This window comes from Anser anser (assembly GCF_964211835.1).
Source record: "Anser anser genome assembly, chromosome: Z".
NCBI classification, from domain to species: domain Eukaryota; kingdom Metazoa; phylum Chordata; class Aves; order Anseriformes; family Anatidae; genus Anser; species Anser anser.
This window is the reverse complement of record NC_139723.1, coordinates 21,529,899-21,543,942: the sequence shown is the minus strand read 5'-3', so window position 1 is coordinate 21,543,942 and position 14,044 is coordinate 21,529,899. Positions and strand designations below refer to the sequence as shown.

General features: G+C 36.0%; 1 protein-coding gene across 21 annotated transcripts in view; it reads right to left on the bottom strand.

The window, feature by feature from the left end:
- Positions 1–14,044, bottom strand: part of CSNK1G3 (casein kinase 1 gamma 3) — a 75,348-nt gene that overhangs the window by 39,882 nt on the left and 21,422 nt on the right. For 14 of the 21 annotated variants that reach the window (XM_083818728.1, XM_083818717.1, XM_083818715.1 and 11 more), the window contains one exon: positions 11,924–11,993. The exons of 4 other annotated variants lie outside the window; for them this stretch is intronic. In XM_083818728.1, the coding sequence (XP_083674854.1) occupies positions 11,924–11,993 (70 nt within the window). Of the gene's footprint in view, positions 1–2,818; positions 2,932–11,923; positions 11,994–12,899; positions 13,055–14,044 lie in introns of all 21 variants that reach the window. 3 more of the 21 variants (XM_083818733.1, XM_083818732.1, XM_083818720.1) reach the window with 2 other exon arrangements.

Here is a 14,044-nt window from a genome sequence, read left to right as displayed (position 1 = left end):
TTTCCAACATAATTCATATTTTATAAAACTGTGCTACGCTGTACTTTGAGAGAGCAGACTTTGGCCTCTTCAGGCATCTCCTTAGTAGAATACCATTGGACAAAGCCCTGGAAGGAAGAGGGGCCCAAGAGAGTTGGTTAATATTCAGTGATCACCTCCTCCGAGCTCAGGAGCAACATATTCCAACAAAGAAGTCAGGCAAAAACATCAGGAGGCCTGCATCGAGGAACGAGCTGCTCCTAGCCAAACTCAAATGGAAAAAGAAGGCCTACAGAGGGTGGAAGCACGGACAGGTAGCCTGAGAGGTACAGAGAACTCATCTGAGAAGCTAGGGATAGGTTATGAAAGCTAAAGCCCTATTAGAATTAAATTTGGCTAGGGACATCATGGGCAACGAGGCTTCCATAGGCTTCCATCAGTGATAAAAGGAAACTAGGGAAATTGTGAGCCCTATCTGGAAGGAAACCTGTTTACATCGGATATGGAGAAGACTGAGGTACTCAGTGACATTTTTGCACCAGTTTTCACTGGCAAGTGCTATAGCCACATAGCCCAGGTCCCAAAAGGCAAAGGCAGGGACTGGGAGAAAAAGAACTGCGCACTCTAGGAGAAGATCAGGTTCAAGACCAGTTAAGGAACATAAAGGACCACAAGTCCATGGTGCTTGATGACATACAGCCACAGGTCCTGAAGGAACAGGCAGATGAAGGTGCTAAGCTATCCATCACATTTGAGAACTCGTGGCAATCTGGTGAAGTTCACACTGACTGGAAGAGGTGAATCATAACCCCCATTTTTAAAAAGGGATAAAAAGACCTGGGGATCTACGGACCAGTCAGTCTCACCTCTGTGCCTGTCAAGATCATGGAGCAGATCCTCCTGAAAACTGTGCTAAGGCACATTGAAAATAAAGAGGTGACTGGTGACAGCCAACATGGATACACTAAGGGCAGATCATGCTGGACAAACCTGGCAGCCTTCTGTGATGTAGTTACAGAATTGGTGAATAGGAGAAGAGCAATTGACATCATCTGTCTGGACTCATGCAAAGCATTTGACACTGTCTCGCATGATATCCTTGTCTCTAAATTGGAGACATGGATGTGACAGATGGACCACTTGATTGGTAAGGAATTGGGTGAATGGTCACACAAGTAGCCGCAGTCAGCGGCTCAATGTCCAGGTAGAGATCAGGGACAAGTGGTGGTCCTCAGGAGTCAGTATTGGGACTGGTGCTGTTTAACATCTTTGTCAGCTACATGGACAGTAGGATTCAGTGCACCCTCAGCAAGTTTTCTGATGACCACACCACAGAGCTTGGTGTCAACACACTGGAGGGAAGGGATGCCATCCAGAGGGACCTGGACAGGCCTGAGAGGTGGGCCTGTGAGAACCTCATGAGACTCAAAAAGGCCAAGGGCAGTGTCCTGCACTGGGTCAGGGCAATCCCAAGCACAAATACATGCTGGGTGGAGAATAGATTGAGACCATCTCTCAGAAGGACTTGTGGACGGTGGTTGATGAGAAGCTCAACATGAGCTGGCCATGTGCACTTGCAGCCCAGAAAGCCAACCATACCCTGAGCTGCATCAAAAGCAGCATCGCCAGCAAAGCAAGGGAGGCAATCCTCCATCTCTACTCTGCTCTCGTGAGATCCCACCTGGAACACTGTGTTCAGCTCTGGGGTCCCCAACACAAGAAGGACATAGACCTATTAGAGTGAGCCCAGAGAAGGGTCACGTGGATGATCAAAGGAACATGGAGATGTGGAGATGACAAACGTATCATCCTTGTTCCTTCACCCGTTTACAGCATATTGCAGTGTGCTGCAGGTTACGTGTGCCCAGTTAAGTGGATTTATAGACTATATTGTCTAGTTTTAACTAGGCTACCCCTCACAAAATGGAGGAGCAGTATAAAAAGACTCCTCCAAAGAAAACATAGACTGAAAGCAGTGCTTATAATGCAAACATGAGCAAACAAGAACAAGGCAGAGCAGACACTTCTACTGTAGTATAAGCTCTTCATCTGCCACATTATAAACAGTGATAAACTTTTCAATGAAAAAAATGGCCAAAAAATGGAAAATATCAAGAAAACTATTTGAAATATGGATTTACATCCACACTTATTCACAAAGAACCTCACCCTGAGTGTTTATTATGCTATGATATATTAGCTAGTGATAGTATGAAGGAATTGCAGTTAGAAAAACATTTAAAAAAAACCTTAAAACTAAGCATCCAGGACATGAAAACAAGCCTCTACAATTATTTTCAGTAGCATTTCAAGACATGTTATTGAATCCACAACCTTTACATCATTTCACTAAATTATATGACAAATCTTTGGCAGTGTCTTTTGAAATTTGTTAATAGCAAGACACAAAAAGCCACAGACCATTGAGGAAACACTTGATCTTCCTGCTGTAGTAAAAATGGTTGAAAATAATGCATGACGAAAAAGATGGTGTCAAACTGAAGTGCATTCCTTTGTCAGCAAGTACCATCAGAAGACAAGAACATACTGCTGAAGATTCAAACAAACAACTATTAGGACGAATTAGTCAGTGTGGAAGTTTTGGCATACAGGTGGGTGAGACCACATACGTTTCAAATACATCTCAGCTTATGGTGTTCGTTAGGTTATACTTTGATAATAACATACACATAACTTTTTCTGAATCACTATCAGAAAGATGTACTGGAGTTGATATACTCTCAACACTAAATGACAATAAAGAACATGTTTTATGGAAAAATTGTCAGTATAACCGTTGCTCAAACAGGTGCTTGACCATGAAAAATCTTCTCCTTACCGATTATCTTGTGGCAAAGATCTTCAAGAAGTTGAACTTAAAGAGGAGTTGCACATTTTTCTTTTACGAAAAGACAAGACTTCGAAATATGTTGACCTCCTCCATGTAGTAGGCTACTTCACAAATTGTTCAAAAAACAGGTGTCACATAAGGGTGAAGGCGACATTTTAAACAATGAGCAAGAACATAGGTGATTTTCAAAAGAAACTTGTGCTATGGAGACAGCATTTTAGAAACTGTTGTTTGGAAATGTTTCCATTTTTAAGTGATTTCATTGAGCAAAACAATGCAATCTGACCTGGAAAAAAATCTCTTACAATCTATTTTACACTTTCACCTGGAAACAGAATTTTCTAACCAATTCATAGATCTCCTAAAGAGTTTAAGTGCATTTTAAACCTATTTGCTAAAAATACGAAAAATTAATATCTTCTGATTAGTTTTCAAGAACAAGTGATTAACATCTGGAAAAATGAAAAATAGTGGAATTAAATATAAAAAGCAGAATTAGTAATGAATGGGATTAAAAACAAGCACCACGATTTAGTAAGCACAGCCAGAGATGCACTTCTTCCATTTGGATCTACATATCTTTGTGAGGAACATTTGCCACTTACGACAGTTATTAAAACAAACTCAAACCAAACTTTGAGCCAGACATTCAAATCACTGTATCACAAAGTACAAAAACAAGAGTTTTTTTAAAAAATGAAGTATATTTAAGCACATAACTCTCACTAAGAGGCAGTAATTTTTTTAAAGAGCAAGATTGTGTACAATATATATATTAAATACTATTTAAGCTGTATCTCATCCCTTTAATTTCTCATTTTGTACATCTTTTAATGTACATAATATTAATACAGTGGTACACTTATTTTATAAATACACATAAAGGGGGGATTCAAAAATTTTTACTGATGGGATGTGTGACCAGTAACTCAATATCACTAAAAATACAATCTGTAATTGGTAAAGCTATTGGGCAGGTGACTGTTCAGTGTTTTATTTTAATATCAATGTCATTTTACAATTTCTTCCAAATCCAGCTGAGAAACACACCTATTGAAATGACCTGTTATATCTTATTACTTAGATTGTTGGTTAAATCAGAGTCCTAAATGACAGTAAAATACACAAGATTGCAATTACAGAACACACTATTCTGTATTCAGTTTCTTACATTTCACTGTCTTTTATTTGTAGTTTTACTTTTCATATATAGCAACTCAAGAGACACTGAAATAATCCAAGCTGAAGATACCGAAGAAATGCAGTAAGAGCTGTCTTCCACTGCACATTTGTACTGATACTGTCAACAATTGAATTCAACAACCTGCCACCAACACAAGGATTCCTCACTAAGACTACAGCATCTGACCTGAATCCTCCGGGAAAGAAGTGATGACAAATTGCAGGATAATGCCGCATGTGGTTTTCAAGTTGAACCAAAATAGCATACACGAAAGCATGCATACAAGAAAACCAAAGCAGCATATGCAGAAGGCCATACAATCTCAGGAAACTCAGCACTTTACAGCTATGGAAACCACAATCATCCCTGCACATGACTGCAAAACAGCAAACTAAACAAGGACATAATATATAAGCACCGTTACTTCAGTACTTCTGAAGTAATGTATGAAGCCAGGCTTCTTACAGTCATTAATTACCATTTCTCAAAATCATTAACACATGCACATGTAAATTAAATTTAAATCTGCACAACTGCATTTCTTAACAGATCTCCTGAACTAATTATAGGGAAGAATACTTGAAATATAAATTGCAAAAATTCTGTATATTTCTTTAAATGAAATGCTAGAAAAGACTTGCCTAAAACACAAAAATTGCTTACTGTTTGTTCTTCTACAAAACATCCCTAGTAAAAATAGAACAAAAGTGTATGTAGGACAGCAGTACTAAAAGAATTTGAAAAAAAAATCAGTGTTCAGTTCAGGAGCAAATTGCCACTACTTACCTAAGAATATGGTTCTAAGCAACTTTCATGCAGCATTACAAAAAAAATCACTGAGTATATATCGAATGTCTGCTAGCAAGATACACAGGCAGGTTATGAAACTTCAATAACTCAAAGCCACATACACAAGAAGTCATAAATATGTATATGTATATAATTAAGACTATCCTGAACTGAGTTAATTGCCAACTCTGCACTTAACAGCTAACCATGTTCTCTTTAACTTTTGTTTCTAACAATCAGTAACAGCAATGCGCTTGCTTCAGAAATGAATTTATCTCCTAAAATCTGAAACTCCAGTAAATTACTATTACTTTAATAAGGTATTGGAAATATTCAGTTAATTAATATATTTGGACATCTATTGCATTGGACTAATCTTGTACTAGTCTTTTTTCAAATTCGCTTCAAAACATGCTAACTTCCATTATTGTTATATTATAATAATGGCAAGTGCAAGGTTCCAATCCCCAATAAAAGTATTATTTTTAAAAAAATAGGGAATGGGATATTTTAGGTAATACCTAAAAAAAAAGAACCCATGAACAAAAATCATATGAAATCATCATATTAATCCAGCTACAATTCACTTCTAACACTAAAATCAGATGGAACCATTACTAAGGCGACTCCTCATTATATAGTAGAACATCAATTGTAATAAAGCGATGACAATTTTACATAGGGAACTTAAACAGCATTGTCTGCATGGACTCTGTTCCAATGCAGGTGAAGGGCTTCACATGGATGACACTTTTCTGATCACATTTGGTACTACGCTGTGCCATGGTACCAGAACATTGGTAGCTGTCATGTACTGGGATCAATGGGTTGCAAACGAGATGGGAGCAGGACATGAGGCCCAGCGCCCTGAGAATTAGGGGTCATTGTGGTGTTGGGAGGAGTTAGAGCAGATCAGATCAGAGATGCTGATACCATCCTGGTATGGTGTCAGCACCTGAAACCACCTTTTTCCATAATAAATGTCACCCTGTGGAGGAAACAAACTACCTCCCTTACTTATGAAGGTAGGCTGGCCATGGCCCTGGCAATAAGTCAGAAGTGATCAACGGATTGACCTCTGTAGCAATAGGAAATCCTCTCCCATACAGAATTAGTATTTTTTTTTTTTTTGGTAGTGTACTGCGAAAGAGTAGGAAAAAAAAGTCTCCTATCAGTAAAGATGGGCAGATACTGGAAATTAAAAGGATGCTTAATCATGCATTCTATGCCCTGAAAGGGCTGTACAAAAAAAATTGGGAAGTTGGCAATGAACATTCAAACTTTTCATTTTGTCCCACACGATCAAGTTGGTCTGAACTGAAATTAGAGGAACAATTTTACTTTCATTACCTTAAATATTTTGGTCTTTACCTACAGGAAAGAGTACTGAACACCAACTTTACTCTTGGCCTTCAGCTTGACAAACAACTTTCCAACAAAGAAGAAAAAACTATGACCAGCAATGTCTACTCTACCAAAGCAACATTAAATGGTGTATAAAGTACCTTGTAATAAATAAATGTTTAGTTTAACATATTCAACATTAAATAGTGTAGAAAGTACCTTGTAATAAATGCTTAGTTTAACATATTCTGCACCAAAAAATGAAAAAAAAAAGATATTTCAAACCACTTTTGCTACTTTCCCAAATCAAAACCCAGTTATCAACACAGAGAATCCCGACATGCTCCAAATGCTAAAATAAATATTCAGCTGACCCCAATTGCCAAAACAGTGAGTAGATTCTACTCCTCAGTTGACAAGCTTGCAAAAATGCTTACTACTTCCCTGGCTGTAGCTTCTCTTACATAGTCCTGTTCTTAAACTAACATTGTTTTACCAGCCAATAATATATACACACATGATCTACTGGCTTCTGTATCGTTGAAAATCACATTACAACCACAGTGCAATGTCCTCCAACCAAGAGTAACTTTTTTTATTATAACCATCCAAGTAGTATGATTTTTTTTAATGTCTAAGGTAGGCTCTCATTACCTCAGAACAGAAAACTACATGTATTTTTAGATACTAATGCAGAGCATATTACCACATGACTACTAGTATCCATCTGTAGAAAAGACTGTCACGTACAGAATGCAGTACTTAGCATTCTTTTCACAGTGGCCAAAACCACTTAAGACACTATACTGTTTTCCACAGAACAAATACATCTCTTATACTTCATTGGTCAAGTGTCACATTTTGATTACACTGTAAGAAACATTATTTAACTGCTAATTTGAAGAGTCAACTAAACTTCATCTGAAAGAACAGATGTACAAAAGTTAAGAAAAATAAAATATTACCAATATTGGACTTAGCATGAAATGTTAATGCAGCAATTTCAGATTTATTATAATCCAGAGCTAAACAGATCTTTGTCTCTTTCACAAATTATCTCATATGAAAAAAATAAAATCTAACAATGGGTCCTCCTTGTTGCTCTGGACAGGTACTATCGTAACACTGTTCCACTGTTCTCAGTTAGTCAGCAGCATTGCAGACAGAAGCTTGCTACGGCAGCAGCAGCTGTCTGCCTTTCTGTTCTACTTGTCAGATGGGTATGAGATCTCACTCTCTTGTAGAGGCTTCCAGCCGTTACAACTAATGGCCTACAGATTTGTTAAGAGATGTAAGAAAAAAAAAATCAGTAAGAAGTTGAATAGTTTTTATACTCTCAAACACATACAAAACAACTTCTTTAATGTGTATGCAGACTCTTTATTTTAAGACGAAACTGAACCATACTGTAAATTCCTACCTGTCTTCTTCGAAAACTTCCTTCCTTGGAAGTTTTCACTCATGAGGGACCATTAAGTCCCACATTAAAACAAAATTCTCAGCTTTACTCCTCAAAAGTAGAACTGAGCCAACAGCTACTGATTTCTCTGACACAGTCTTTCCGAATCAAAAAGCACACTGAGTTTGGGTGTGGTTAAATTACAGACACTATGTCTGTAAGGGTTATTCATACATAAAACGTGAAAAAGAGCTGATTTCTGAAGTTCACCTTCTTATCATGAAGGGAAAGACTTAGTGTGAAAGATAACTACCACAAAATAAATAAATGAAAGCATACAAAACTGCTTTTTATTCATGCTAAAAGTCCTAGTATAATTTCAGATAAGAACTCAGCTGGAGTTTTATTTGTAGTACTGTGCTATAACTGATGTATCTTTTTCTTACCTTTTCTTACTGGGTTTTAAGAAAAATAATTTTAACTAAAATTATATTAGAATTCAAGGTATCTCAAATTTCATCTGTTGGTGCTTATTCACTTAACTAGAAACTTCTGCATACCAACAACTAAATGATCTCAAACTTTGAGTACGGTATGTACTTCAAGCAAGATTCTCCTGCCCACAACTACTAAACAACAAAGTTATAGTAGAAAAAAAAGAAAAGTAATATTCAGAAAAATCTCTACTGCTCTATATAAAACTTATAATGAAAAGTAAATTATGATGTGACCAAAATTAGTTACATCTTTAAAATGATTTAAGAACTATTTTTAGGAAGTTTAGATCCATTCCTCTGAGTAACTCAAAATGTTTTGAGAGTAGCCCCACAGTAGATAAAATGTTTCCTGTTTAAGAAAGAGACCTCACTTTTTTTTTTCCTGACAAACTCCTACATTCTATTGAACATTCACAGGCGTGTTCAGTAAGAAGCCTATTTGAGGCTGATTTAGCATCCTTTATAAGCAGATTCTTTCCAAAGGGAAACAGTTTTGAAATGTTTCTGGTTTTACATGCATATTTCTTGCCTATTTTTTCCTTGACTCTTTTGTTGTCAGGGAGGGGAATTACAAGAGATCTCCCTCCCAAAATGCTTTTTGCACCCAAGCACATTTTTCACCCATTCATAGCATTCAAGAAACAAAAGAAAGCAAAAGAGTAAGTCTGATCACAGTATTATTATTATTATTTTAATCTTTATTTAATCTTTAAGTCACTATCCACTACATACAAATCCTACTATCTATACTATCTATACTATCCTACTATACAAATCCTACTATCTATACTATCCACTACTACAAATCCACTACAAAAGAAACAAAAATGGATATTATAGGAATAAGTAGACCTGTAGCAGGCAAATACTGGCTAGAGATAAAGGAATACCAAGAAAATATTTCCAGGAATTTCAAAATGTTAATCTTTCCACCTAAGGAATTCATATGATCAAAGGAAACACCAAGCTACTCTGTTAAAAATGGTTAGAAAGCAAGGTAATAGGCTGCCCAATAACACTGTTTACTTGACTTCAAGAAGGTGTTTCAGGAAAATAACCTTATTTACTTCCAGAACTATTAATTCACATCAGAGCCTTCTTCCCATGCCAACACCCCAAATAAACTGTGATTTCACAGGAGCTACAAGTACCCATTAACCCTCAGGTTATTTCACAGTCACCATGGCTGTTTGTAGCATCACCTGTGGAATTCATAGTTCTTACTTGTGAAAAATGAAGTTATCTGTCTTCAGAAAACAATGGCTCTGCCATTTCTCAGAATTGGGAAAGAAATGAAATATTATACCCTTTTCCACAGTTACTTTTGAAAAATCGGTTCACACTCACTATACCAATTTTTAGTAGTCACTATTAATTTATATGAATGCATGTACAGATGTGGAGAACAAGTGGAAGATATTTACTACAATTAAATACAAACTCAGTTTACTCTCAAGTATTAACTACCACCTAAATTATGTAAAGTTTTGCATAAATAAAAAACTGTTTGAGAAAAAAAAACAACTTCATGATGAAAGCCTGCAAATATGGACTTTTAGAAGCCAGAAGGCTCCAGACAACTGGAACTGATACTCCAATCAGTAATTTCTTATCAGAGAAACCAATCTGCTCACAATTACTACAGTTAAGACTTCTAGCAATGACAGCTATTTTTATACCTCCTAACGCCACTTGTACAATGAAGATACATTTTCGTCAGTTTACTCTGACAAAAATACAATCACTGCTTAAAAAGCAACACTGCCTATATAGCCAGAACTAGTATAAGATTTATCACTTGGTCCATCAAATATCCTCCATCATGGTTTTCAACTGTTCACATGTGAAAAATTCTTACACCCACACCTGACTGAAACGTGCACGCCAAAAAAAATGAACTAAAACAGACTGCCTCAAATTACATGAGGATAGAAAATAGATAATTCTGCAATTTTTCTTCTACAAGTTGAATGGCTTCCTACACATGAGTGGCCAATTCTGGCAAAGATGGGAAAACTGTGTTGCAGAAAGAAAAGGAGACAACAAGGTTCTGAACTTCTCTCTAGGAATATGGAAGCATGAGTATTACTTTCTTCATGGTGCATCCCACATAACCCACTAAAATGAATCTCAACTGGGATGCTTGAGAAAGTCAGACAAGTCTCAAAAGAAGCTTAAAGGGGTTCTAGGCTTGATGTGGGAGGCTTTCACTTTGTAATAAAAACACTTGGAAAGTTACTTGGAAAACACAGAGAAGGTCACACCAAAGACCTCATCATCTTCAGTCAATATACAAAGAATCAGAGAGTTTATTCTCCTTAACAGCACTTAACAACACTTATAAGGTAACTGAACAGGTGATCAAGTTGTTGCTACCCAGAGTTTTGAAGACTGAATAATATCAGAAGTAAAACAGACTGTGCAATTATGACTGTCTCATTAGCTAAGGGATTAAGATCTCTGCTTTTAATTTATCTGCTCTTTCAGAATGCCAGCCAAGTGTACGTTAACAATTTACAACTACTTAAAAAAAAAAAAAGACATTGCACCCTGACAGTTTTCTCACATTAGCAAGCATGTAAGACTCAAGATTTTGATGACACAGTCTGCAACTTAATTTTCCATCTATTAGAAGGAACAGACATTATCATATCTTATGAGGAGTTCTTTCTGAAGAAACATTCCTGGTGCAACAGCATCAAACACGAAGTTCTACATGAAGTAAAAGGTTTAGAAAGTGTGTTTCCCAGCAGAGGATCTTTAAACAAGAGGACAAAATTTTGAAAGCTACTCAACCAGAGAAATATCATCCAATCTGTGTATCAATAAATATAAGATCCTGAATTTTAAAAAACAAAAGTAGTATTAAAAAGTATTAATTAAAATTCATCATAACACATACATTCAATGCAATAATATACAAGCGGCATGTCTATTTTGTATTCCCTGACTTTTGGAGAGCACTTTTCAGCTTAAACAGCACTTCAATGCAGATTAAACATAACTTTAAGATCACAATTAAAAACAGCCTTTGACGGGAAAAAAAAATAGTTTGCATGTAAAAATAAAGTATAAACAAAATAGCCCATTTTGCAAAAGAAACATTATTAAAAATTGAAAAATGGTAACTACATGACCTGTGAAAAACTATTCTAGGAATTCAAGAGCATTTTCAAGCAACATATATTCTTCCTAGTTATATAACTAATTTAGGGAAGATTTGTACTCACTTTCAGTACAAGTAGCTTTATTCCTTGCTAAGTGCCTATAGTTTTGTGAAAGGTGCAAAATTACATGAAAAATACTAGGGATAGCTCACCTATGGCAGGAAAAGGTGAAAACTGGACAATTGAGGGAACAATCATAAGGGTATTTCTGGGTATAAAAGCACCAAGAGGAATGAAACAAGCAAGTCTCCTCTGCATTTAAACTTTTTTTTACATGTGTTTTGGAGTCTAAAAATAATAAGCAGCATACAGATAGTATCAACGGAACTGAAGTAAAACTAAGACTAAAGCTATTTAAATATCTGATCAACTTTAAATAAAAATATTATTAGATCAGCAATTTATTTATAGTGTTTATTCAAAGAGAAAACACTTTATAAATTTTAAGACTTATTAGTTAAATGATTTGGTATGATTTGTGTGATATTTAATGTTTATTAAGTAGTCTGAGGATTTCAGACACTTTAAAGAAGAACAGAAATTTTACAATACCAGAAGAACATGTATATTAATCCACCGATTATGGGTCTTTTTCCTGCTTTAAGTACCTAGGGACACTTCATTAAATAAGATTCACACCCCTAAATGAGAAAATTGCTGTGAAAAATGCATACTGTATTACATTACAGTAAAACATATGATACTGCTTTTTACCTCCAGATCCTAGCTGCTTGTAGAATCTGTATTCCAAATGTAGCTGTGGTGCTCTCGACTTCATTGGCTCCTGATTTAAAAACAAAGACAACATTTAAAAGCCATTGAGCCTCCTGCTGAACCCTAAAAAACTAATACACTAACCTACTACCAGCCAAACTAACCCTGTTGCTCCCAAGATACATGAAAAGTTTGAACATTCCCTCCAAACCGACAGGTAATTAGGAAGCTAGGAAACAAAGCCCAGACAGGTGACACTGTAGTATAGAGGGCTTTTACATCTTGTATCACTCCACTATCCTGTAGTCCAACCTGCAAACTGATTCCCAGACCCTCAATGGAGTAACTAAAAAAAAAAAATTTGTCTCCCCAGAGTATGTGTCAAAGCCCTCAGACAAAAGGTAGCATCGGTATGGAGCTTAACAAATCAGACAGTCCACATTCCTGCTATACATGATAAATGCGTTTTTATCAACAAAAATAGTTTTATGCTAGGTTCAGGAGAAAAAATAAATCCTTTCACCAAATAGCCACATCCTAACATAGATTGTTGCATCATTCTAAAACTTTAAGTACAAAAAAAAAAAAGCACCAAAATAACTTTGTTTTTAAACCTTTTTTCCCTGGCATAGCTTACATAAGTTAATGAAATATTAGTTCTGTGTCATACGTATTAATGTTGCAAAATCTCAGAATAAAGTGACATGATATCAAACGCAGGAACACACAAGCAGCCTAAATCTAAGCCCTAACTTCTTGAGTATTTCCCCTTCCAAAGTAAATATTACTTTATCATAAGATTGTTAAAGTAATTTCCTAGAGCACCTTCTAGAAGATAAGCCTGGTTTATTGTGATATATGACATCTCCTAGTGAGTCAGTGACAATTTGGACATTAACTGCTAATTATTCCTGCACCAACTGCTGCTACTGGAATTGCAGCATGTACTTGGAAGATTGTTAATACGAACACTTACCAACAACAACAGATAGTGCTGAATGTCAATTTTCAGGAAAAGCTCGGGCAAGGTACTCATCTCTTTCCTCACATCATCTTCTCGAGAAGCTAACAGCTCATTAACCTATGTTCTTTCCAAGTCGTGCATCCAGGCTACAGAAGCCATAAGCCAATCTGCAATTGTAAGAAGCCGAGTTCCCTTCCTCAACCCATCTCCCTCCAACACTCAGATGTTTCAAATTGCTGCTCGTGCTACAGCCAAAATCCCTGTCAGAATCCATTTGTTATTTGATTCTGGCAGGATGCCAAAAGTTGAGGACCACAAGTAAAAAGAGGCCAACACAGCAGCTTTTACAAAAACTAAGCACAATTTAATATATGTTTTTATCCTCCATAGCATTCATTCTAGTTGCTTACTGGAAATTTTTGCAAAGAACTGAGCAAGAACTTTCTAAAAACAAAAAGGTGTTAATGCTTTACACGCAGTTGTTAAGCTACACTAGCTGGGCCACCAAAAGCTCTCACTTCCAGTTTATGAGAATACTTGAAATTTATTATCACATATTAAAGACAGATTTCACTTAAAGCATATTATTGTAAATATGGGTCTCAGCAAATAAGTGCAATTATTAACCTCAGTATACAGCTTTCAAACATTTAAATAAATCCACTCTAAAGCATAAAACATTTTAACCTTTTACAAAACTACACAAAAATTTTGCTACCAGTTTGCCTGCAGTGGTATTATACAAACCTAACAGTTACACTATGTACATACATTAATGTATATATACATTAATTAAAGCTTGCAACTCTGCTAAGTGTAAAATATTTTAGTCCATAAAACTCTGCATCAGTTTAACACAACAAGACAAGACACTATTAATTTCTCACTATTCAATATTGTAGGATGGTCCCATAACGAGGAAGAAAAACAGCTTGCATATATTAAATTTATGTGAATAGCCAAGAAAAAAAAAAATGGAGTTTCCTAGGGAAAAGAATTCTATTTTTGACACAAACATCTACATTGACGGGTCTTCAAATAAATGGCACTTGTTCACGTCATCAGCGGAAAACTTCTTATAAGTCTCCAGAAGGTACAGGTTCACAAACAGTCTAACAACTCTACTTGCCAGCTGGCCACCAGATAAAGACTAAGTT